This window comes from Nipponia nippon, unplaced genomic scaffold (genome assembly GCF_047370975.1).
Source record: "Nipponia nippon isolate SJK-2023a ecotype South Korea unplaced genomic scaffold, ASM4737097v1 scaffold_5, whole genome shotgun sequence".
Taxonomy (NCBI): Eukaryota; Metazoa; Chordata; class Aves; order Pelecaniformes; family Threskiornithidae; genus Nipponia; species Nipponia nippon.
In genome coordinates, this window is record NW_028262369.1 from 84,440,005 (window position 1) to 84,467,373 (window position 27,369).

General features: G+C 37.9%; 1 protein-coding gene across 4 annotated transcripts; it reads left to right on the forward strand.

Annotated features, from left to right (window-relative positions):
* On the forward strand, positions 1 to 26,165 carry CYP27C1 (cytochrome P450 family 27 subfamily C member 1). Of its 4 annotated transcripts, XM_087732478.1 has the most exons (10): positions 1 to 64; positions 4,933 to 5,179; positions 10,019 to 10,209; positions 11,860 to 12,059; positions 14,635 to 14,844; positions 16,578 to 16,741; positions 20,081 to 20,247; positions 21,041 to 21,119; positions 22,104 to 22,307; positions 25,025 to 26,165. In XM_087732478.1, exons 2-10 carry the CDS (start codon positions 5,102 to 5,104, stop codon positions 25,139 to 25,141), a joined length of 1,410 nt encoding a protein of 469 aa, XP_087588604.1. In that variant the 5' UTR covers positions 1 to 64; positions 4,933 to 5,101; the 3' UTR covers positions 25,142 to 26,165. The 4 variants fall into 4 exon arrangements, with proteins under 4 accessions (XP_087588604.1, XP_009472105.1, XP_087588602.1 ...); XM_009473830.2 differs by lacking the exon at positions 1 to 64 and having other exon boundaries at positions 4,784 to 5,179; XM_087732476.1 differs by lacking the exons at positions 1 to 64; positions 25,025 to 26,165 and adding an exon at positions 23,484 to 23,573 and having other exon boundaries at positions 4,784 to 5,179.
* The last annotated feature ends 1,204 nt before the right edge of the window (positions 26,166 to 27,369 follow it).

Below are 27,369 nucleotides of genomic sequence, written 5' to 3' on the forward strand. Positions count from 1 at the left end.
ACCGTTATTCCTGGGAATTCTGTGGCGATACTACTGGACTTCTGTTACCTGAAACAAGTCTGAAGTCTGTGATCATATTTGGGAGGAAAATGGGATCAGGCAATGCCAATCCCTTGACCAGTTTAGGTTACACCCTAAACCTTTCGCTATGTAAAACCCGCTGCTGCTCTTTCAAATGTTTGTTGGTTTCTTTCCTTCACTATTCCTTTCTTTTCAAGTCTACTCTAGGAAACTGTTATTTCAGCTTCATCTGTCTCGTAGCATATCAATTTTGACTTTTACTCATAATGTTGATTATTTAACATGCTGCAGTTTGCATGTTTGACCTCCAACTCAGATTCTGCAGTAGTAAGGATGCAAAGTGTGTCAGTAAAACAGCAACCTTCGTGGCACATACATACATTAATAACTCTAGTTTGAAAGTCAAACAGAACCACATGATTATGATCTGGCACAGCAGAGAAGCAAATAGTTTAATTACGCATTCCATGTTGTGGTAGCCCACATGTATTCATTCAAATTCATAAGTATTCCCTTCCTGTATTTGGCTATGTAACCACCATACAGTTTGGCTATTGTTGTCTGGAGTATTCTTATTCTTTTTCTATAGTTTACCTACAAAACCAAACTTGTATCTGCACTGATGGGTTCCTATAGTATTATTGATAATTATTGTGTAGTAGTGTTGTAATAGCGTACCTGAGCCTACATCTACTAGTGGCTCTGCATTTCCACTCCATCTAACAAACCTCGTAGAAATATCTATTATTTATAAATATTTTTTGAACATTAAAGCAGGGTTATTTGATAAGCTGTTTTGTGACCCTTCTGTCATCTGTTATTCACTTCTGACAAACTACAGTACATAGGCCTTTTAGGCCCACTGGCCCTCAGACCTACTACTGGTCTACCACCTGCACTACGTAAAAATTATGTTTCTGTGGCGGTCAATCCACTCATATCTCCTTTTGCACAAGGAAGGCGCTCTTTATACAGATTGCAGAATGGCATCCTTATTCCCCTTTAAATCCTTCTTCTGTTATAGCCAAGAAATTTAGCAATTTTTTGTGCTTTATTAATTTATTCCTTTCTGTTATACTCGGCTGGTGCCTCTAACCTACTCTGGAATTTCTTCAGGATGGGGTGTTTTTAGTTTTGTTTGTAAAACACTGATGGCACTTTCTAATAAAAATACAAGATAGCAAGTAGTAATGGAGGTGTCTCATAGGCGGTCCCTAGTTAGGACTCTCTTCTCAAATGGCACATGCATTCCACCTTTTCTTTAAAAGCAGACAGCCAGTAAGTATAAAATCTTATTCAGAGTTAATTATGTACTTTGAGGTTTTCCTGTAATTTTTGTTTTTCTTTTTTTCCATTAATAAATATTTGCATGTGAATAATGGGGGAAACTGTCTTAGACTTTCCACTGTTGAGCACTATCTAACAACCACAACAAAGTCAGCAGAGAGAGCATCAAATTCCTCAGGAGACTTCTTAGCACAATGGATCGGTAGAATTTTTTCCTGAAATTGGCTTTAGTGTGATTGTATAAGCTGCACATATAAACTTGATAGCTGGTAATCACAGAATGTTTGATTAATATTAAAGATTTGCTGAGGATTGCCAATAATGAGATCTGAAGTTCTGCAGCTGTTTTACATGCCACACCAGGTCAGCTGGTAAATATACATAAATGTCTACAGGTAGCTGTTACATTGGAGGGTTCATTAGTGAACAAGGTAACTGTTTGAGAACAGCTTAGCAAGGTAGAAATTATGTAACGAATAATCCGCCAGAGACACTACAGATGTGAAGGAGCATAGCTGCCTTGGCTGCAATTAGAGACAAGGCAGCTCCACTTAAACTCGCAATACAGCACTCTCTCTGTCCTGTATTGCTGCCTTGCATATTGTACGCAAGTTCTATGGTTTCGTGTCTTCTGAAGTGAATGGCATATGGATGATTAGTGCTGTCTTCAGCTCCCCGTTTTACTGAAAATGCATATTCCCTGAGCGTTTACCTGTTTATTTTAAGTGGGATCTGTGTTTCAGACCATTTTAGTGCAAACAAACAAACAAAAACCTAACAAAAAGTAAACTGCCTAGAAGACTGAGTGAAAGTGGGGTTATACAACACAGTTCCTGTGCTGGGACTACTGCCACCTCCAGAAATTCCTCAGAGGGCAAACAGGTACTGTTCTGGTGAAGTAGTTACAAGACAAAACTTCTGAAACTCTTTTTCAAGTAGCTTAGCTAGAAACACTCTCTCCTACAATGATTTTCATGGAAAAGAGGTAATGGTGGGAAAAAAGTAAATGTCCAAATATGGAATTAACTGCAAAAATGTACAATCAGAGAAAACTACTGCTAGTTGCAAAACTGTAGCCTTTACAGCATGATGTATCTGAGTTTATCTCACTAGCATATTAATAGAAGCAGATGCTTTACACTATCTTAATGGTGTATGAGTTTAAAATAATTAAAAAATACCTACCATACTGATAGCTGTGAGCAGCAGTTTTTAGGAAGGATGCGTATATTCCCTTCATCAATCCAGAAATTAGAATATAATTTTTTAAAGCTGGAGAAATACTGCATGAATTTGAAAAAAAATCATTTTCAAATTATTAGTACTGAGATTAAGAATTTTTTTCTTTATTCTGATATAACATTTAATACGTATAGCTAAGGGTTTATATTGCTGTTAATTACAAAGTGAACTGATACTCTTTCTGTTTGTTGACATACAATCTAGCGACATCTGTTGTTCAATAGCTTTAAATTTTTGTGATTATTGTTCTTAGAATATGGCAAATGTAATTTAGATAGCGCAGATAACTTAGATAGTTTGGATTGTTCTTTGCATGTTCTAGGACTTGTGTCCATCTTTCCTGTTGAATAAAGAGATGTTCTGTTCTTAAATCCTCCTGCAGACATCTCATAGTGCATCTGCTTGCTCTGGGAGATATTCCTTGTCATTCTTGTCCTCCACTGTCCATAAGTGAGACGTGCAATTAGCCTTTCATTTACTTATGATGATAAACTTGTTCTGAATTTCACACTCACCAGCTGGTTTCAATATTTTTCCCCATAATATTTGGTTTCTGAGTAACTATGTCTCTCAAAGCATCTTTAGATAAATATTAAAGAAATAATGTAGCTACACCATGTAGAAATGTAGGAGGAAAAGGGAAGTTCCAGGGGCAACCTAGACCTTGATATACCCAGATGTGCCTGACAGATGTTTCTCAAACCTGTTCTTACAAAGTTCAGTGACAGGAATTACATAACCTCCTGAGGTACCTTGGCTGGCTGAAATATCTAAGAGACATCCCCAAAATACCTGAGATAGCAAGGCTACCTGAAAATCTAACCAAGAAATCTGTAGCTGCAAACTGAGCCCGTTATGTTCTGTCTTTGCTCTCTGACATGCATCTTTTTTTAACAAAAGATGTACACGTCTGTAGGCTGTTGTCATGCTCCTGGTAGTCATCTTTCCCAGATGAAATAATTCTCTCAACCTTCTCCTTATGTAATTTTTAAAAAAATCTCCTCTTTTTCCCTGTTGCTGTTCTCTGGACCCTTTCAAGTATGATGAAGCCTATTTTAAAGACATTATTTAGGTTAAACCAATATGCACTTTATAGATTTTAAGGCTGTTTACCATCTGCCTTTTATTCCTGTAATATTTACTGCTGTATCTACAAAGACTGATGCACGTGTCTAACTTCAGAGGTAGATTTATTTCAGTGGAGTTATCAGTGGTAAAATTAAGCATGTACACAAATCTTAATTGGATTGTGGCCTCAAAAATATAAATGTAGAAAAATAAACAGAAGGAAAACAAAGGCAAATAACTTTGAAGCTCACTAGACTTACTTTTCCAGCAGTTTATTCTTAACTAAGTTCCGGAAAGGTGGATCTTCTTTGAGACTTTCCTTTGTCCTCAAGTTTTACCTGAGCTTCTCATTCAGTTAAAACCAAGGTGGTCTCTTCCACATAACTTCTGAAACTAATCAACAGTTTACAGATTATCACTAACACCTGCAGAATTATACAGCAAAAGGTATGAAGACAGCACAAAAACTTTTGAAATTGTGCAAAACAAACTGATACACAGGTTGGAGTTCAAGTTCTCTGTGTGTGATTATAGATCTATGCAGCCGAATTGAGGAAAAACTATGGTGGAACAGTATATGGTTACAGGGCACTGGTTATTTTCTACAAAAGTTGACACAAGCTGCTGATGGGAGTATATGCTGTCCAAGACATAAATCATTCTGCAATACAAATAACATCCCTGGATACTGTAATTTACAGGAACGGTTTGTAAGGTTACTGTGTAAAACCATTGCTATTTGTATGTGGATGCAGAAATGTTTTCCATATATGTTGCAGGATGATGAATGGTACTAAGAGAACTTCTTGCAGAAAATACGGTATTTTCTAACATATGGGAATGAATTAACGCCACAGAAAAACTAGCCCTAAACCCACCTTTTTAATGAAGGAGAAAGATGGGATAATCCTTGTGTGAGCTTTTTGCCAAACCAATGGGGGAAAAAGGGGAAAGTCTAAACTTTGCATGCTTAATCGGTAAATTTATCTGATTTGAATTATACAAAATAATAGGTTCGTTCTATTCAGTCTCATCCCAGACCCACCCCCCTTTTCCAGCCCTAGGGGAGGGAGCGTTAAATAATGGTCTGTGTAAACTGATGCTCATGCAGTAAGGGTTCGGAGAAGCGCTGCTTGTACAAGTTAAAGCAGGCAGTGAAGAAAGAGCAACCAAATAAAAAGCAGCTGCAGGAGCAAAGTGGACCTTTCTGAAATTAAAAGACATGTCTTTCCTCACCAGAGTTTTGACAATGAAATGCAAGCAGACGCTTGAATCTGAGAGGACTTACCTTCACCATGCGGTTTTCCTCAGCAGGTTTCACCAGCTGCCCAAACTTTCCAGCAGCCCGCCTCTGGAGGTGCCCAGCAGCTCACCGGCGGCGGCAGGGGACAAAGGCGAGGGGACGGCGGCGGGTCCGGGGCGCGCAGGGCAGCTGCTGAAGCCCGCCCCGCACCAGCTCGGCAGGGTGAAGAGCCTGCAAGAAATGCCGGGACCCAGCACCCTCTACAACCTCTACGAGTTCTTCTGGAAGAACGGCTTCGACCGCATTCACGAAATCCAGGTACAGCTGACTCGGCTATTTAATATTCTGTTCACGGCAGGATTACTTAAACCTTTCCTTTTCTCCCCTTACAAAACGTTGCTTAACCACCGGGTCACCGGCACGGCAGCTCGTCACCGCCGCGCCGCCTTCCCGCGGTTATGAAAGGGTCGGGATCCGGGGGATCCCCCGCGTTCGGGCCCCGTCTCCCGCAGCGCTTCGGAGGTTTGGGCATTTTTGTTTGGCCGAGGAGCCTCCGAGTACGTGGCTGGCGAGCCGTGCCCGCAGCCCGCTCCCGAGTTCCCCCCTTTCCCTCCTTCGTGGGGTGACCGCCTCGCCGGCAGCCCCACTCTTTGAGCTCTCCCCCTTTTCATGTTTGTGCGTATTTTGAACTTTTAGGTAGGTGTCTTAGACTGGGGGAAAAAAAAAATCTCCCATCTTTTTAAGCTGGGTTGTTTCACAAACACGCACAGGACTGATTTTCGGCGGGCAGTGCTGGGAAATGCGGGCTTCCCCCGAGTCCCCGACGGCAGCACCCACCCTGAAGGTGAGGCCGTGCCGCCGCCCTGGGCTGTTTCCACCCGGGATCGCCTCGGTCGTGCTGCGGCTTGCGGCTGAGGCGCTGCCGCCCGGGTGGTCTGCGGGGAACTCCCGCCGCCTTCCTTCCTCCAGCTCCTCTGCTGCGGCCAGAGACCATTTTGTCTCGCCAACCCTCGCTTCTACCCTGGCCTCCCCTTACGTAAATATACTTCGCATATATAGGTCCCCTGAGGGGGCGGTGGATGCGCCGGGCCCCGCTTGCCGTCAGCGCTGGCCGGCCCACGGCTGCCGCCCCCCTCCCCTCAGCAGGAGGCGGGCGGTTTGAAACCTTCCCGGGGCGGGAAGGGGGGGGAACGGGAACGGGAACGGGAACGGGGGGGGGGCCGGCGGCGGTCCCGGTGCCGGCTGGCGCTGCCCGCCCGCGGCCCCGCCGCCCCCTCCCCGGCGGCCCCATTGGCGGGCGGGCGGTGCGGCGAGGGGGAGGGGAGGCGAGTGGCGGGAAGCGGGGCCTGAGGGCGGTTGATGGCGGGGTGAGCGGAGGGAGGGAGGGGCGGCGGAGAGCGGCTCCTGTCACCTGGCGTATGGCAGCTCTGGAGTAGGCGGCGGGGTGGGAGGCGGTAAAATAAATCTGAAGGCGGGTGGGGGTTGAGGACTGTCCTCTGTGGTTCGGGCACCTCCACGTCTGTGGTGCTCCACGGGCTGCGGCGTGTCCCCTTCCTCAGTCCCACCCGGCGAAGGTGGGTGAAGCACGGTTACCCGTGCTTGGGGCAGCAGGAGTTGGGCGAACGAGTATCCTTCCTCTGTACAGCGTTTCTTGGACGGTTGGCACGGGCAGCTGTCTTACTGTAAGGCTGTCTTTATGCAAAGATGAATTTTTTTTGGTTGCTTGGCTAAACATGTGGGTTTCATTCCTAAAAAGTCACAGTGCATCTCCTGGGGCCCCTTCCCCACGTAGTCCAAGTGATTCTAAAGTGAGCACTTGTGTTTGAGGGAGTAAAGCAGTGTTTTTCACCCTTTGTCAGTTGTGGATCCATACCGCTTTCCACTGGCAGTATGGATCTCTGGGAATACCTCAAATGTGGCACTTATTATTTCGCTTTTCTCAGTGACCTTTCCCAGATCGCTAAGAAGGGATTCACAGACAACCCCAAGAGGTTTCACTGCCTGAAAATCACTGAAATGGAAAAAAAAGTGAAAGAGTGAAGTAAAAACAGAAAAGGGAAACCAGACAGAAGAGGACAGAACTTTAAATCGTTTGAGGATCAAAACTTGAAAGTTAGGATTTACAAAGGGCCTAAAAACACCAGAGAAAGACAGGCAACCCTAAAAGAAAAAAAAAAAATCACACCTGGCTTTGTTGTATTTACCATTGAGATTTCTAAAAAGAAGTGTTAGGCTCCTCAGTCTGTGCTGTGTTTGATGGCAGCCGAACAGGATTGCTGATGATGAATTGCTCAACTTAATTGCTTGCTAACCAAGACATATGCAGCTGAAACTATGATTGGCTAAAGCTTTTTGTTGCATTATATTTCTTATTTTTTTCTCTACCTCTGTGGTGATGCACAGAATTTGAGAGGCACTCACCATAGTCTCATAACACTAAAAAAATACTACTATTGAATTCAGGCTTCCACTGGTCTTTCACTGTCAAAACAGTGAAAATTGTTTGAATATTAAAAGGAATAATAGACAAACTAAATATATGCTTTTCACTACCACTAGCTGATAGGGAAATTTTCTTCTTTAATGAATGTTATTCGTAGAAAGGAAAGCGGGAGGAAAGATAAGGAGGAGTTGTAATATGATACGAGTTTTTATTCTGTTTAGAGTCTCAAAAATCACTTTACAAATCATGGATGCCCTGTCTGCATACATGCTGGATGCAAACAGGCATTAACTGGATTAATAACAGTCTGTTAAATTTAACAATACAGTGAACATCAGGAATGAATTAATCTGAAACCCTTTGGTAACCAGCACAGCTACTTAAATGATGTCCTTCGGCGCACACAAATATTCGTATGCTATATGCAGAAGGGGTGGAGAAGCCGAGCGCTTTTTCACAAAGGAGGTTCTGTTCTCAGTAACATGATTCCAGTTAGTCCTGGCCAAAGCAGTAATGCCTACAGCAATTATGACAAAGGGGAAGTATTTTTAATTTGATGGGGTTAGATCTCTTTTGTCTCATCAGTGCTATGCAAGTGTAAAGAAAAGAAAGGTGAGGGGGAAGGGCTTGGATGCTGGCAGTTTGAATTTATGATGTGTGAAAGAATGTCTGGTGCAAGAGTGGTATGTGAGACAGGAAAGTGTAATATTTTTAAGGTTTGGAACAAGGGAAAGCAAACCTATGTTGTGATAGAAAATATGGAAGAGAAATTCCGGACATTTATTTAAACATGAAGTTGATACACTGAACATCATTTTGTTGAAAGCAAGAGATGTCCAAATACCTTGTCCTTGTCTGTTACTGGTTTAAAACTAATATTTCATTTATTTGATTGGATAGCTTGACACTTGATTTATTTTCTGTTGACGTTTATTCTCCCACGGAAACCTCACCATCAGTGGAAAAAACAAGCTGCTCCATAAATAGCAAAATGTGTTGAACCTGTTTTTCTGTGACTGGTGACCTGTATCCCCCTCACCGCACTGCCTCTTCCTTGCAGCATTTATCTCCCAACTCGTGCTTTCCTTTAAACACTCATGCTCTCAATTCTCTCCAAGTCCAGTTTCAATATCCCTAAAATATCTCTGGAGCAAAAGATATTTTGGGTTTTGGGAGTGCTTGTTTGTACGTTGGTCTGCATGTGGTGTTTGGTTAGCAGCAGACCAAGCAGAAATTCTAACAGTTGAGTTCCTGCTGTAGCATTTCCCTCATCAGGGTGACTAATATGTGTGTCTCATTTGAATCCAGATGCTGATTTTTTTTTTTTAAATGGTAAGAATATAATTGCAGGAGACCTTTAACTCTCTGTTAAACTTGACTGAAATTGGCCACTGTGTTCCAAATGTAGTTAAGAGGAGACTGGCAGAGACCACAACTGCAGAACTCTTGTTTTATTTGGAAACCAGGCAAAAAGAGTTACTTTTTTCATAAGCACTTGGTACCATATGCTGAAGAGCGATTCTTGTATCTTAAACTTATTGTTGGCAATTAAATAATTCATCTCTGTAACAAAGACTGGTTAAAAAAATATTTCTCATAAGTTAATCTTGGGTCGGCAAAAGACTTTCACAGTGTGGTTGTATCGAACATCTTTGATTTATAGTAAACATAACTCTGCAAGCAGATGTCTTTAGATTAGATGTGGGTAACGTGTTAAAGTTAAACTTTTCTCATTTTAACTTGTTTTGCTACTTTAACCTGAAATAAAGGCTTTAAAATTAAAGGCTTTCTTAAATCTGAAGTCCTAATAATATCTCTTTAACAACTCCTTTGCAGTTTTGTTTTTTTTCCCCTCAAATGATGATATACCTGTACTCCAAGTGAATTCCTGGGAGTTGGGTGTTCCATTTGACAACCATGTCAGAATGAAATTTGTTTAAAATAATCAGTAAGATTTCATGGGACAGCGATAGCGCAATCATATTGGAAAACTTCTGAGTTTATTTTTATACATAATTTAATGTTTTCCAATCCTCTTTCTTAATTGCCAGTTGCTTGCCTCCAGCTTGAATCATACAACTTGTGGATCAGCCACTAAATAAACCCCACTGAAGGAATAAGACCTCAACTTTTCCTTCCTTTTGCAGAATTAACGTATGTCATTCTAAAGTTCGCTGCTGATGAAGCTGTCCCAAAATGCAGTTTCTCACTAGGCTGCTATGCTATCATTGTCCTTGGTTAGGTGTGAGAAACTTATAAGTAGTTTTCTGTAAAGAATCAAATGGTTTATTGACAAAACACATTAAAAATAAATTATTATATTTTTGCATTATACTGTTAATTTCACCCTGTTTCTGTTTTTCATTTTCAGACATGCTTTCTAACCTGTTTGATCTGAAGAGGTGTTTTTAAGTGCCCCAAGTCCTTTCATCTTCTCAGTATTTGGTTTCACTCACGCTTTGTGCCTTAGAGCTTTGGGTTTTTTCGGTCAGAGGTCCTGAACGGTGTGAACTCTCTGTTTGCCTTGTGAATATTTCACAGTAATGCTTAGGCGCTTTCTCCTGACATTTCAAACTATTCCTTGACTGGAAGGCTGGGGTCAAGTTCTAGATGTGATAGATTGATTTACTGTATGACAAATTGTCAGTTTCCTTTTGTGTTATTTTTCCTTAGTAATACTTTACTTCTGTTTCTCTTTGTTGGTGATATTGTAGCAAAAACACACTCAGGAATATGGAAAGATCTTCAAGTCTCACTTTGGTCCCCAGTTTGTTGTATCCATTGCAGATCGAGATATGGTTGCTCAAGTCCTCCGGGCAGAAGGTAGAGCACCACAAAGAGCTAACATGGAATCCTGGCAGGAATACAGAGACTTACGAGGGAGAGCCACAGGACTTATTTCTGCGTAAGTGTTGTTGCTCCTTAATTTTCTAAGTTTTCCTGCAAAAGTTTAGTGATTTTCTGAAGGACTGTACAGGTCATCTGGGAATTCAGGCTTTTCTGTGTGTGGAAATTTGTATGTCTAGTGGGGGGGAAGAGGGCAGGAATTTATGGTAAATTGTCTGTTCTGCTGTAAATTTTCAAAGGGATGGTAATGATCTGTAGTTTGAATGTGGAGTAAGCTACCTTGCATAAAACCATTGAGGAATGTGTATCAACTAGAGATGTCTGAGCTGACTTGCTCACCTGGAAGTAGTGTTGCAGAATAGGGCTTACTAACTTTGGCACAGCACTGCACAAATGTGGTTTTATTGCTTCAGATCTAGTCTGTTGCATCCAGTTGGCAGTGTGCTGTGTGGACTTGTTGGCTCAGGCTGGCTTTAGCTTTATTGTTCACCAAAGTGCCCCCTCAGTAGATTAATGCAGAGAAATCACTGTCCAGTAAATTCACACTGTCGCGCATACCCATGCAGATATTTTTGTACATGGCTGATTCTAGAAGAGTTATCTGTCTTTAAAGCTTGCATAAACTGGCAGTGCATGTGGGTGTGGTGAATTGCCACTGGGAACTACTCACAGTCCTGACTGACATAGGATGTTTATTTAGAGGGAAACTAAATTCCTGAGTCATAGACAGTCTGTGTCTTTCACAGTGGCAAAAGGCGTTATGTATTGCACTGCAGACTCAAATAGTAAGCTGCAGTTCAGAGTCAAACTAACAGTTCCTTGATATTTTGTGAAATGAGATCTCAGATCAAGAGATAGTCAGAAAATGTCTGTTAAAGAGATTCAGTTCTTTGCTGGCCAATAAGTTTCTGTACCTCACAGCAGCATTGCTCCGGGTGAAAGAATTTAGTGGGAAATACTTACATAGCAATTTAAAATAAACGCATAAAAGACAATTGCCTCTCTTCATAAGGAATTGAAAAATATCCCTGGAACCACTGTTTCCAAATTCTCTACTCATATGAAGCATGCAGATGCCACAATTCAGATTTTTAGTCTTTAGCAGAAAGATTTCAACACATAGCTCAGCTCAAGGAGAATCTAGCTGTAAATTGTTTCTCTGTAGCTAGGTCTGCTATCCTATCACTTTGCAGGTTTAGAATTAGGGTAACTAAAAGTGACGTATCAGTAATGGCATTTATGGTACTAGCTCAGATCATTGGTTTGTCAGATCTGGATGCGATACCTTTGGTAATTAACCACTAATTATAGGTAAAAGCAATTTTGCAGACTATCCATTCAAATATTTATTTAAAGTAATTTTAATAAGAATATTTTACAAATTTCTTGTGTTAGCTACTACTAAAATACGAATATAGAGACACTTGACAAATTCAGAACACTGAGTGGACACATTCTGTCACTCAGACCAGAGATTGACTTACAGATGTACATACATGTTGCAACACTGAAATTTAAAGAGTATGGGCAATAAATACAGAATAAAAATGTAGGAGCATAATACCAAATATATATTACCATCATTTTCATTTTGCCACTTGCTTTCATTTGAGATGAAAAATCATAAACAGTTTCATTGCAGAGCTCTTACCCGGCTAATGATTGTTAAGGAGAATTGTGTATAGACATTATTAATAATTTCTTCTAGGGAGGGGGAACAATGGCTAAAAATGAGAAGTGTACTGAGGCAAAAAATTCTGAAACCCAAAGATGTGGCTGTTTACTCTGAAGGAGTCAATGAAGTTATCACAGACTTAATTAAAAGAATTCACACCCTCAGAAGTCAAGAGGACGATGGGGAAACGGTGACCAATGTTAACAACCTTTTCTTCAAATATTCAATGGAAGGTAAGCCCAGGCTGTATAACATCTGTAAAGAAAATAGATATAAAGCAGTGTGCTTATGGTTAGGCATTTTTGTCAAATGACTAGTGCCCCATTGTGATTAATCTGAAAAGGGAAGCTTGATATTCTGCATTCAGGTGTCTTCCTACTTAGTGCAGTAGATACCAGCAGAGTTCCTTGGCAGAGTCCAAAGAGATGATACCTTGTATTAAGGGACAATTCCTGTGGAAATGCTGGTATATAGGTAAAAAGTACAATCAAGGCCCTGAGCAGTTTCAGTACTCCGTATTTCTGTATTAATTTCTCAAGAATAAGGATGTCCTTCTAACAGTGTGACTTCTAAGACAGGTTAATTTAACAACATACTGGCCAAATTCCAGGTGGGGAATCCCTGTGTGATGTATGTAAACTCTGTTCATAGCTTAATGGGGGAAAAGATACTGCTTTCCCCTGCCTACACGTGCCAACTGTGGGATTGTTATGCTTGCCTTAAAATCATCTGTCGCTGGCTACCATTAATGAGGGAACGCTAAATGGAACTCCAGCCTGAGCTGGTACAGCATTTCCTGTGTTCTTATAGAAATCTAATGGCGATTCATATTTCATGCATTCCTTTCACTGACTGCATACAAGCTGATCTTGTTATATGTAGTGCCTTTTAAAAACATTGGCACTCTTTGCTGACAGGCAGCTGAATAATTTGACATTTGCAAGAATTTCCAAATTGCTCACCTAGGAAGACGCTGCATCAAATGGCTGGCTGGCTGTTTGGTAAACTAACCTGAGTCTGTTCTACATTAATAATGTCTAAAAATGGCATGCAAATGAGAATTGCCAATTTTATGGAATTTTAAACTCTGAGCTTACAGATTCACTTTAACTGATGGGTTAGTTCAAATTCTTCACATTCTTTTAGCTTTTCATTTATAACTTGTGCCTGGCACGCACTTATTTCCTATATGAATTGCAGTTTTAATTAACTTACACTGTCAACTGTTCAGGGAACCAATGTGTAAGATTTTTTTGAAAAGACCACGTAAAGAGCAAAAGAATGCATAAGAACTAGCAGTTGCTGAAAGAGGCACAAGAGAAATAAAAGGCACAGAAAAATATTTTCCCAGAGAGGAAAGTTAGGGAAGGAAGAGTGAGTTCAAAACAGCCAGATTTTAAAATTATTTTTGTCAATACGGAAGAAATGTGAAACAAAGAACAGGGGAAAAAGAAAAGTTTCTTTATATATATATACACAGACACACATTTGAGAATTTATGGAGAGTTTGATGGAGGGCAAGATTAAGGTTAAACATCATATCTATTGTACCTGTTTTTAATAGGAGAAACAGAGAAAAAAGAGACTAGAGTGATAATAGACCAGTTACTCTAATTATCTAGTTAACAGTTATTTTAATAATTCCTGGAAAGATGTGGACAAACTGTTAACTAATTAATTTAAAAGCACAAAATTTATTTAAAAACATTTGATTTGATGCAAATGCCTTTGAGAAATTATCTAAATGCCTTTTTTAAATTGCCTGATTGCCCCACTGGATTTTAGAAAAATCATTCAATAAGATTATTTTGATAATAGGAATGCTTTTTGTACCGTACCATGTGATATTTTCATAAATACACTGGGTAATGCGATCTAGATTTTGCAAGTTGGGAGGAAAAATTGCTAGAAACCTGTGTTCAGAAAGTAATTAAAAATGGTTTTCTGTCAAACTGAGAGAACGTTTTGGCTAACTCCGGTAGGGCAGTTTCTGGCTGAGTTCTGTCTAATATTAATAATTTAGGTATATTTATAAAAAACTGAGCTGACATTGCAGGGACACTAGTGGATGAGTATTAACTTGATAAATGGAAGAAATGGCCCAGAGTTGAGAAGAAGAAGAATAATTTAATAAATATATACATATAAACTACTGTTCTTTGCTAGGGGGTGGAAATGGTATTTCTAGTAGGGATCACTGGAATACTGCAGGCCGAACATCTGAGGAAATTATAGCAAGTCAGGAACAAGAGACAAGTCAATATTGTCACTTGCAACAGACTCGCACACTTGCCGTTTTTCAGGGCCCCATGGAGTATATTGTGTGCAGTGAAACCACTGTCTAGACTGCAAGCTCTTTATCCATTTATGCATACTCATTTTTCATTTACTACCAGCTTATGACGAAGAAAGGCATAGCCACTGCTAGAAATGCCTGCATTATCACAAGTTATCAGAAATAGCTTTGGACTTGTATGTCCCTCTGTATTCAGAGGCCAACACGGCAGGCTCAGGATTTGCGGTGCAATGCAAAGCACAGTAAACATGCTGGAGGGCTGCTCTGCTTCTGGTGGAATTCCTGGCTGTCTTCTCATGCTGAGCGTTATTGACATAGTAGCCACTGTCTCGCTACGCTGTTTAGCTGGGATTTTTCACTGTGTTTTAAATTTCTATTTTATCTGCTTTCAACTGCAGTAATAACTAAACATTTTTAGAAGGTAATTCTATTATGTTAGCATTATAATTCCTTAAATTATTAATATGTATATGTGCACGTGTATAGCAAATTCTTTGATTTTGTATGTGCAGGTGTGGCAACTATTCTGTATGAATGCCGGTTGGGCTGCCTGGAAAACAACGTCCCGCAGCAGACTGTTGAATATATTGAGGCTCTGGAGTTGATGTTTAGTATGTTTAAGACCACTATGTATGCAGGTGCTATTCCCAAATGGCTTCGTCCACTTATTCCAAAACCCTGGAGAGAGTTCTGCAGGTCCTGGGATGGACTCTTCAAATTCAGTAAGATTTAGTAGTAGAAAAGTTCAGCTGTGTTTCTGCAGGTTCTGTGTGTGTTTGAACAGGACTTGCTGCATTTCTCTTCTAAAATTATAAGATACTGTGGTAGAAGTAAGTTTCATATTAAACTCAGACTGGCCAAGGGAACAGTTTTAAAAAATACTCTACTGAAAAAGAATTGTACCAGTACACTTTAAATACTCCCTTATTTTATACCACTGTTTGTTTATTTGTCTTCATCTGTTTCAGCACCCAGTCCTCACTCTGGGTCTGAGTGCTTTGCCAAGACTTTATCTTAAGCCACTCAAATTTTAATGAGGGTGGTTTTGTTGACTTCAGCAAGTCTTCAGTCAGGCACTCTGACAAATAATCACCACTAAAACTGACTAGAAAGTTAAAAAATGAGACTCTAGCAATTAATTAAACTCTTTGTGAAGTTTATATATACACATACAAGCATATAAGTTGACACAGAAGTACACTGCTGTACTACAATATGGGTTTTTTGTGACTAAAGCATTCCAGCCTACTTTATCAATTAGCTTTCATGTAAGTAAGAAGAAGGGGTTGTCTTTGCAATATATTATTTTTAATATTCTGGAGTGTTTAAAAAAACCTTGAACCCTTTTTCCCCCTCTAATGTTAGAAAGCTACATGCATTTTTAAATTTATTTTATTAGCATTGTTTGTCTAGGTAGGTCTGTGTACATCTTCTTGAGAACAGATTATTTAGTTTATTAACTTTTAATATGCCTAATATGCTTTATTTTTAATATGTATTGATCTGTACCTACAGTAGGCATTAGTGAATCCATTTAATGCTGATACAGGTGTGTTTTCTGTGAAACACATACTTTTTTACACTGCCACTTTTAAATTATTTCCCACGGTAAAGCACTCTTGTTCCCTTTTGTGGGTTAAAAACAACAGCAGACTTCAGCTTTATCCTAACAGCAGCTGAAAAACTGTTCTTGGAATTTGTTCCATTTGAAACTCATTATGCTGTTTCTTTGTTTAATCCCTTTCTGAAAAAGGAATTAAATGGTGAGAATGACTGTATGTGATGTGTGTGTTTGTGTAGGTTTCATAAAGCAACATGTTGATTCTAGTTCATTTTTTTGTAAGCGCATTCTGTGAGGCATTAACTTTATGAGGAGTTTTCCTCTTTTTAAAGCCCTCGTTTCACTGAAGATGCTGTTTGTAGTCACCAAAGTATAAATGGGACTGTGGGTGAAGTTGCTCAAAATGTTATTCACTGAAGTTTTCCAATTTTTGTTATTACTTGATGCTCCCCATCTTTGTCTTCAGTGTGATTCAGTTCTGTGGCTTTGACCTTCTGGTTGCTGCTAACATCTTGTAGCAGCCGCTGCGTGCTGACTTGCAGCCTGCTCTGCAGAGTTCACCACTTCTTGCAGGGTCATCAAAAAACAGGCCAGGTGGGCGTAAAAACTTGACCTTGAGCTTCCTTCGCCCCCAGTCAGAAACTATAGTCTCTTGTGTCTTTTCCTCATGCTCAGCATTCTCATGCTGTGAGCTACCAAGGCTCCTGTCAGCTCTGTCTTTCCTTGCTGTGAGGACCTCCACCACCACTCTATTATTTTTTCCTTGAAAAAATAGATTCAAATATTTTGTCTTTTGATGGCTATGTAGCGTAGTGTAAGGGGGAAATGTCATTACTGAATGGAACCAGCAGAAAAATAAAAATGGAGGCTTAATGATTTTTTTGAATCCCAAAGGTCAAATCCATGTTGACAACAAATTGAAGGCTATTCAGTCTCAGCTGGACCAAGGAGAAGATGTAAATGGTGGGCTACTTACATACCTCCTAGTGAGTAAGGAACTTACTTTGGAAGAGATCTATGCCAATATGACTGAAATGCTTCTGGCAGGAGTGGACACAGTAAGCTTGATATCATTTTTCTTGTGCACAATTGTTTTTGTAAACCAGTACCATTCACAGCTATCTTCAGGGGGGGTTATGTTGTTTATAAGGACATAATTTCTGATACAGTTAAGTCATTACATCTTCAAAATGATAGAAGATACAGCACTGTGTAATCTCTCTACTAGAATGAAGTCAGTGTAGTTCTGGTCTAGCTGTGGTTTACAGGAACGCATCATTTGGGAGTCAGTTCCACAGTTTATTAAACAGATAAAATAGCAATTGTCTTTACATTCGGCTTGAATTTCATACATTTTCTTTTCCTAATTTGAGTATCAGGTTGGTATTTGTGCTTCTTTAGGTAGACCACAATAGAAAAGGCTGCTGAAAGTTAGTGTGAAAATATTGATCGATAAACTCGTATGTAGAATTTGGTAAAGGATTTTTACATATGGCCAATTAAATCAACCAGGACACACATTATGGATCAGATACCTGGTTTGTGCTGAAGTCCATTAGGAGGGGGGTGTTAGGCCAGTGCTGAAGTAGGTAAGGTGTAAGTTCGCTGCTCATGCTTGTGCTTGCAACATACAGTCAGTCTGAGGCAAAGAGCTGTGGTGATGGGGCTCAGCATTAATGAGGTTAGCGTATGAGGTATGCTAACACCTAGTGAAGCATTTTAAGTGGCCATCTTTCCTAATTCTTCTGATTTGTCATCTGGGGCATTTGAAGAAACATTAAGGTCATATATATATCTTACCCTCCTTTCATTCCTGTTGTGAAATCGGTGTAGCTTAGTATTGACTGCAGCATGACAAGAATAAGAAAAGATAAAAATGATCTATTGTCTTGTAGATACAATGTATATAGAGTTATTTAGAATATCAGTGAACACCATTGTTGTAAATTATTGTAAATGAGCAATTTTTTAAAAGAAATCTATATGAATTTTATAAAGAAAGTGCTATGTAGGACTGTGTTTAATAGTCTTACAGTAGAAAAGATTAAAATAAGTAGAAAAGTAAAGTAGCCTTGAAGTAAAAAAACCTCTCTAGATAATTGAATTAAGATTTTTTTTGATTTAAGAAAGTTTGTAAGGTTTCTAAAGAAAACAAAAAAACCCCCAACAGTAATACTTTTGAATTCCAACATAAGGAGCATATGTAAAGCTTATTTATGTGCAGAAGATTATTCCATTGGTTAAATATCTCAAGAGCTTATGAGTTTAGAGAGCTTTTTGATGTTTGGTTCTTAAGTAAAGCACAGTTATTCATCCCATTCATTTTCTAATCTTTCAGACCTTTAATTTTCCATTTTTAGTGTGTGAGAGAGTTTTCATTAAGCTAAAAGGACAGTGTTCAAGTTCATGCCAACAAGAGTTTCTCTTTCCATTTGACTCAGCTTTGTCAGATGGCAACAATCATTTTGTGAGAGGACGGTACTTCTGATTTCCTCATTTCCAAGTACAAGACAGAAATTGAGGGAACCTTTTCTCCCCTACTGCTGTCACTTCAGATCTCATTTTATCTAGAAAATGAAAGAGGTTTAGAGGATTATAAAAGCTTTCAACAAAATTGTAAGGCAGTTTTTGGCTACAAAGCATTTTGGCTGTCCCTGGAACAAGTGCTAATTTTTAAGAGGTTATGAAGGAGCTGGGAACCTCAGAAGAAAAAGTGTTTATATCGGAGAAGTTCTGTATACAGCTGGCGCAATTGCCAGCTCCTCTGAGCTCTGAGATGAATAGGGCAGGGTTGCATTTTAGCAAGGGACAGCCACTCAATATCAGAAGAAGAAAAAAAGAAATGTTCTGAGAATGATACTTCCAGCATTATACCCCAGTTTGAAGACAAGACATAAAAGGTCACCATCATGATGAATTTGCGTTCTACATTGATCTTAAATGTAAACCCAAAATAATTTCCAGAAGTTGGGGTTTTTACCCATACATTGTTTATAACCTTAAGCTTTGTTGTGCCAGTGAGTGGGAAGCTGAAAATAAAACTGTTTCCTGCCAAGAAAGTGAAACTGGTTGTCTGTCTTCATTATACAAGTTGAAAAAAAAAAAAAACATTTTAAAATAATTCAAGAAAATTAGGATAGAGGTTACAATTTTTCTCTCTTAAATGCTGTAAGATACCAAGAACAACACAGATAAGGAATAGAACGATTACATTGTGACTTTCTCTGCCATACTTACTCAGGAACACTGAAAATACATTTTTCATGGTAAACTTTCTGTCTTCAGTGATGACTGTGAGGGAAACGGTCTCAAGTAAGACCATTTGCTTAACCTTAATGTCTTGGGTGCAGCTGATAGTAGAAGCAAAATGTCCTGAGTCGGTCCAGTATTTGAATAGAATAGTCCCTGAAATCCAGGTAACTTAAACACAGGGACTCATGGTTAAATGAATGGTAAATATTGGATCACAAATAAAGAATTGAAATACTCTACTTAGTTCCATGTTAATACAGATGGAGTGAGTTCATGGTTGCAGAGTGTGTCCTAAACCACAAATGTGCATTGAAGTGCAACTTTTCCAGCTGAGGTGAAAGAGGATTAGGTGAAAGGTTCCTTTAAATCATCTTGTGCTCAAAGTTGAACTATCTTCCACCTTGTGTTCTGTTTCTTTGTTCAGACAAAATATTTTTAAATGATTTTTCACACAGTACCTCTTTTCTGGAGCCTTTATGATTATTAGAATCATTAATTGGTGGGGTATATTTTAACATTTTGGGGCCACTTTAAATATATAAGCTCCTCTTGCAGCTTCCTTAAGAAAGCTTTCAATAGGATGCTGAATTTCAGTCAAGTGGGTGTTTTCAAGAGGTAGAAAATGCCAATTGTGGTGTAGCACTCCTTACCAAAGAATAAAGTATAATCTTAACAGTGATAATATAAATTCTGTTGCGTGGATGCCATGAGGAGACCACAATATGCTTAAAATGTAATGTTCTGAGTATTCTCTTATCTTGTTTTCCATTAAACGTTTTTGTTGGGAAGAAAGGTGAAACACATGTTGAAAACTAACAGTTAACTTAATCCAGTGCTGTTTAGAGTCTTTATGTTTCAGTATTGTTTATGTAGATTTCTTGCATTTGGTTTTTCTATTGCTTTTTAATATTTCACTGGGAAAATATCAGCATGGGTTGTTTTGATATGTGGGGGATTTTTAGATGGAAAAAGGATGAAGGAGGGGATGGTGAAGTCTGACAACATCCCATTCAGTCCAGATGTGAATCATTGCCAGTCTGTTTTATAACTTTAAACGTATAAAACTGATCGTTTTTCTTGGCTTGAAATTATTCTTAATCTAATCTTGTTGGACTTGATGATGATGGTTGTGGTTTCTTTCTTAGACTTCTTTTACTTTGTCCTGGGCAACATACTTGTTGGCAAAGCACCCTGAGGTTCAACAACGTGTTTATGAGGAAATAGTCAATAAGCTGGGGAAAGACCAAGTTCCTGTTGCTCATGATGTCCCCAAATTGCCTTTGATTAGAGCTGTGCTGAAAGAAACCTTGAGGTAAGTAGCAGACAACTGCAATCATCAATTAAAAAATTTAATGCCATGTAGTTGTAATGGATTTTGAGTTCATGCTAACGTTTGTATTTAATTGTTGTTACTGCTATTTGCTGCTTCTGCTTTTATTTATTGTAGCAGTATTGTGTCCAAGAAATTAAATATGACTATTTATGTAATGTTTAATGTTTGTAAGTATGGTAGAAGTAGTATCACATATGTAGGATGTGTCTGTTAAGGTAGGTAATTGAAAGCTTGATTTTTGCCTTTTAAGTATTAGCTTCTATGATGGACTGTAACAACCTCCTCCCCCTCACACTACTGCAAAGTGGTACTTTGCAGTGCCACTACAATCATTTTAAGCTTCTTGACTTAAATTGAAGGCATGTGACATGCTTTTTTTATATGCTTATACCAAATGTTCATGGTGAGGTGAGGGGAGTAAAGAGGATTTTAGAGAAGGCATCAACAAGGCTTTTTCAGCTCCCAGTAGTGCTAAAACGTCTCCAGCTTGACCGACTGGCTGCATGTTTGTACATGTGTAAAACAAATAAATATATATAGACCAAAGACCTTAACCTCCAGTTGCTAGTAAATAACTTTTCTCAGGTATTAATCATATTCTCACAGATGATTCAAGGTCTTTGAATCTCCAAGGTGTTCTGTACTTTTGAAAAACCTTTTTGCTGTGAATGCATACTACATTCATATTGCATATTTGTGAATGCAAATTGGAATCTAAACTTTTTAAGCTGTATTAGTTATTACTATTGAACTTGTATATATTTGTCTCTAGGCTATATCCAGTATTGCCAGGAAATGGAAGAGTGACCCAAAAAGACTTGATCGTTGGAGGATACTTGATACCTAAAGGGGTAGGTTCTATTACAGTCCTCTGCAGAGAACACAGTTTCATTTTTGTTTATGAAATGTGATTTGTTACAATGTATAAGCATTTCATTGATTTCAAAAGATTTCACCAAGCTAGAGCATTAAGATGCCAGTATTTCAATAATATGCATTTATATGACAAAAGTGGATTTTATAATTGATTTGTTGCTGTTGTTTTTTTTATATTTGGGTCCTCACCTGCTAATCAAATTTACCATCATGGCTTGTTCTTAATATTCTTGAGGGTGCAGTCTATTGATAACATCTCTGTGCAATGTTACAATTTGACTAAAAAAACATTCATTATTCTTGCAGCTTTCTAATTCTTTGCCTATTAATTCCCTTTGTAGAAAAAGAGTTTTAATTTCCTTTTAAAATTATGAATCTTTCCTTTATACTATTGAAAGATTACACAGAGGTCATGGTAGAACTGTATGGCTCTATTTTAAATGACAGCACTTCTGTGTTAGAGCAACGTAGCTTTAAAACAGTCAGGATTCTTAATTCTTAATATACTTATTTAAATATTATTCCACACACATCCACACCCCCCCCATCCTCGTGGATTTGTTTGAGAACATCACATCAATAATTGCTGGTTTTTTTCCTGTGGTGGCTTTTTTTTTCCTTCCCATCCTCCGTTTTTTCCTTTTCTGTTGTCTTGTATCTCATCTCCCTTTCTCTCGTACTATCTTTTTGAGACAATTCCCAATACTTGTGACTTTTGTTCCCATCTCCTTCCCCACTGCATCTTCTCTAATACATCCAGCAACATATAAAACAATTTGAAGATTATTTCATTTGACCAGTTGAGAAAGGGATCTGATTTTCTAGGTATCCTTTTTTCTTCTAGAATTACTCAAAGATACTTAATTTTTATCACCTCATATTGCAGTAATTACAAATGCCTTTTCATTTTCTTATGTGTATTGGAGTTAGCTAAATATAAATATCATTTATTTCCTCAGACGCAGCTGGCACTCTGTCATTATACTACTTCATACAGCGAAGAAAATTTCTCAATGGCAAATGAGTTCCAACCTGAGCGCTGGCTGAGGAAAGATAATTTCGACAGAGTAGACAATTTTGGTTCCATCCCCTTTGGTTATGGCATTCGAAGTTGTATAGGAAAAAGAATTGCAGAGCTGGAAATTCATCTTGCACTGATTCAGGTTAGAACTATGTGACAGCATTACAAGAAGAAAAATATATTGGTATGATTCTTTTCTATGTATACCATTTCTGGATATCTTACAGTGCACAAAGACTTTGTTTTGGAGTGTTGTCTAGCATACTCATCCTGCAAAGGCTTAAAAAATTGAAAATAATCATGCTTGAAATGTAGCGCACTAGTTAAACTACATTGCAGAAGAAAAATTCTTTATAGTACAAATGAAGTAAAACTAAAGGTAAGATTGTTAAGGAAATACATGTATTTAGTGCAGAAAGTTTTTGTAAGCAAATTGGAAGTCTTTCTTAATGTATATTAGAGTGGTTACCTGCTCAGTTTCAGTATTTTAGTTACAAAGAATTCAGTACTTACAAAGACATAAAAAAGTTTTTATATCCTTGTACTGACCACGGTGTTAAGACAAATAGTAGAATTTTTCTATGTTCTATGGTTTTATGTTCCTTCTTGTTCTTTCTTCTAGCTTTATGTATATCTAAAATGATAATAATTTATAGTTATATAAGTGGTTAGTACATATTGATATATATTGTTTTCCATTGTTTCATATCATAAAGAAAGCCTTCCCAACAGCTGCTACATTTTTTGTCATTTACAAGACACCCTTTAACTCAAATACTGAGCTCAGATTGTGCAATCAAAATGCAAAGATTTGGAAACTATTTATAGTTACTTAACTATAAAAATATTTAGACCCATTATATGTATTCAAAGCAAAGCTTGATTGAATTTGCCTTTGAATTTCCTTAAGTAAACTCGTAGAGCAATCTCTGAACAATTAGCGTCTGTCTTTCGGAACTCAGAGTGAGATAGCTCTCAGGGGGCTGGACAAAACAAACATACTTGCATCTTTTTGAAAAGGTGGATCAAGGAAGTAATAGAGAGCCTGCTTTTGTTTTCTGGAAAGAAACTAGAACAAAATAGCACACAACCTATTTACAAGCATCGAGATGATACTTAAGTGATTTAAAAATAGAAACACGTGAAGCACCCAGCTGATCAAAGAGAAATTGTTTCAGACCAGTCTGATTTCTTTCTGTGACTTGATCACTTACCTAATGTGGTGGATATAAAATAAATCATGTATTCTGACTTCAGGAAGTATTTTTACATGTCCTATACATTGTTCTCACAATTAAATTAATCAAATTTGTTCCAGATGGAAGTACCTATAAAATGCATGCACAGCTGGTTGGAAAAAAGAAATAGCTGGAGGCGGTAGCTGTCAAATATTTGCTGTTGAACTGGGAAAGCGTTTAATTAAAACTCTGTGAGAGTCTGTCTTGCATTTGATTTAGGTTGGTATTTTCATTAACAGTGTAAATGATGGATTAGAGAATACTTTTAGAGTTTGCATAGGATACCAAGCTGCATGAACTAAGTTAAAATCAGAGAATGTGAATATAGAATTATGAAAAAATGGAGAAATGTTCCAGAATCAACACAAAATTGTTCACTAAGGACAGTTGCAAGTTACTGCTTTTGAGAAGAAATCAAATGCATAAATACAAATTGCTGACCAACTGGCTGGGTGATTAGTACCATAAAAACAGACTGGAGGGATATAGTAAAAAACAGTCAACAATAGTGGTGCTAGTTCTGACAAGGCAGTGTAATTCTTGGGTATATTAACAGTATTAACAAGCATGTGGTATGTCAGAAAGAGAAGCCTAAATTACTCAGTCTTACCAGACACTGATGAATCCTCAGGTAGACAATGATAGGCAACCGACTCCATGTGCTGCATTTTAAGGACAATATAGTTAAGTTGGAGGAAATTCAGAAGACAGAATAAAAAGAATGAGAGGTTTGAAAAAGAGAAGAATGAGATGAAAATCTGATCAAACATCTAACACTAAAAAGGCAGTTATGTATAGGAAAATAATGCATTGTTCATCATGCTTCCTAGGAGATGGATAAGAGAAGATTGCTTAGTTTATAGGAAAAAATGTTTGAGATTTAATGTTAGGAAAAGTTGAGGATGTTGCGGTATTTCCTTCTTGAAAGTCTAAAAATAGAGAGCTGAGGTATTCTATGTTCAGCTTCAAAATGGATGAGATATGCCTTGAAGTTTGTTTTAGCCCACGATTTCTGTGATTTATGTTTGCAACCGATTCTCTCAGTTTCATTAAATGTATGGAAATAGAGGTTTAACGTATAGGGAACCTGTGTGATTGAATTATAGTGATTCTATTCAGGAGAGGTTCTAATATGTGACTCCTTGAATTATGATTGTTTAACTTGGTGCACTGGACAGTTGCTGTCTCATGTTTGTTTTTTTTCCTTCTGCCCAGGAAGAGAAATGTTTGCGATGGGATTTGGACTCTATTGCTTTGTTTTGTAATTGCACATATTGATTTGTATTAAAGGAAGTGAAATCAAAAACACATAGAGAGAAAGCTCACAAGGTTTGAAAGAGAGCTTAGTTTCTTTGATAGCTCAGGCTGTTTAATCTAGTTGTGTGGAAATGCTTCAGAAAGGACTGGCTCAGTCCTCCCTCAGAGGAGGGAAATTTTTAACTATAATCTTCACCTTGTAACAACTATTTTTTCTCCTGTGTGGGAATCATAGCACTTATATTCCACAGAATTGGCAACAGAAATTTTGTTTGTGACAGTCTGTTATGTTCTCTTTTCTGAAGTCTAATCTTCATCTGTAATTTTGCAGCTTTTCTAATACCTGTCCTGTTTATCTTCACAGTTGCTTCAGAATTTTGAGATCAAAATATCTCCCAAAACTGAACCAGTTCATGCCAAAACTCATGGACTTTTGACTCCTGGAAGCTCCATCAATGTGAGATTTTCTGACAGAAAGTGAGACTCAAATGTTTTGGAAATACTTGTGTGATTTTCATGGGAACAGACTTGCATCTTTAAGGATGTTTAATCATGCTTGTTCTGGCGTTTGTATGTATTTGGCAAAATGATCAAGTATTATGTTCTGCCTTAGTTACAGCAGTACATCATAAGAGAAATTACCTCTCCTATAACAGACTATTACACATTTGAAAATATATACTGAAAAAATTCCTTCTTGCACTGGGAATCTCCCTTTACCTGGAAAGATTTCTAGAAATAACAACACATGATTGAAAAAACCCCACATTAAATTCAGACATGTCAGTATCATTCAGTGGTTTTGTTACACTGCTTTGTCATAAAAGTCAGCTACTCAGTGAGTCTATTTGAGAGCAAGAGGATTACTATATAATATGTGAAAATTAGCTGCATTTATGAGTTTGTGTTTTCCTGTTTCTTGTACTCCAGTGTTTTTTAAAAGTTTCCACCTAACATTGAAATTATGAGATCATTTTTCTCTTGTCTGTAAAAACATTTACTCTACATGTATTAAAAAATTAATGCAGTAATATGAAAAGTAAAGATAGAAAAATTACAATTTATGTCACTTTCTTTAGACTCTACAGAACAATTAAAAATGTATCCAAACATAATCCCCATAAAATGTTTCTGTATAATTGTAAGAAAAAATTAAGAATCTTGAAAACAAGAGTTTAAATGTCACATTGTAGAGTTATGAACCCAGACATTGTCCTCATCACCAAAGCATAAGCTGAGTGGAATAGCACAAGCCACTTTCACTGTTCTAGCTATGTTTGTTCTATGCCAAAACCAAATGTAAATAATAAAAATGAATTAGTTGTTACATTTTTATCATTTAATTAAAATATTACTATTACTACCTTCACAGTTCTTCAACAGTAAAAACTGGAAACTTCCCATTGTAACATGCTGAACCCATAGGCAGGTGCGCAGTTGCCTTCTGTAGGATGGAGATGTGACTACTGAAGTATTTGGAGGTTTTTTTACTATCTAGTGTCTAATACAAAGAGTGGACACCTGAAAGGGTTTTTTTTAATTATTATTTTATTTTTCCTATGACAACTAACAGAAAAGTCTCTCTTGCATGATACTTTAGTCTTCAGATAACTTTAGTATCACTGCACTAACCTTACGTTCTCATTTTTGAGAGAAACCTTATGCTTTGGGACCATGTTATGCCTTGAACAACACTCAAACCTGCATATCTAATATGAAATTAACTATTTAATTATGTATAGTTAACTGTTTACATGTCAGGCTCTGACTGTTGTTTGTGAGGCAGTTTACGTACAGATAATCGTAAGCTTTTCAGACATACGCAGAGTTAGAAAAAAGTTGTGCAACTCAGTTTTTAAAACGATGACGTTTTTCTTCGCTTATCTAGCTATAAGAAGTCAAAGACAGGTTACAAATTAAATAACACACTGCAGTTTTAATGGTGTACATGAAATTCCACATAGCTAACTATTACAGTCACTTTGTATTATGTTGGTTACTTTTCGTGGTGCCTTTTCAAGGTCTTGACAAAAGAAAAAAAAAATCTCCTTCGTATGGATCTCATGTATAAAATAATAACACAAAACAAAATTGATCAGATCTGTGAGAAGATTAAATGTTTACATGATGACTTTAAAATGCTAATCCTGTATTGAGCACATATATGTACTATAAGAAAAACAGGTAATCTGTGGAGGTTTTTTTTCCTTGAATGACCTTCGTTCTGATGCTGTTTTCCAAGGCTTCACATTATTCCCTTTTTTTTTTTTTTCTTTCCCATTGTTATTTCCAATTGTCCCCATCTTAAATAGAATAAAGAGAGTTTCCAGAGCCAGCTGACATCCCAAAGGAGATGTTTTGCAAAAGGTCTGTTTAGAAGTCTGCAGATTTGATTCCGTAACTGCCTGTTTTTGTTGACTTGGGGACCTAAGAGCCCAAGCCTTGAATCCAAACTTGGATTTATATGGTGCCCTCCTTTTGCATTGTTGCAGCATCATTAGAAACACCAGTCATCGCTATGTTGCAGTACATTTGCTACTTGGTATCAGTCCCTAAGTAAAACATCACTGTAGAAGAGGGAAGAGGCATTCTAAAATGCTCTATAAAGCATTTGAATCTTTTCATGAAAACAGAAAGGCTGTGATTTCTTTTAATAGAGCATATATCCATGTAAGTTGTCTTTTATACATAATAAAATATTTATACAGA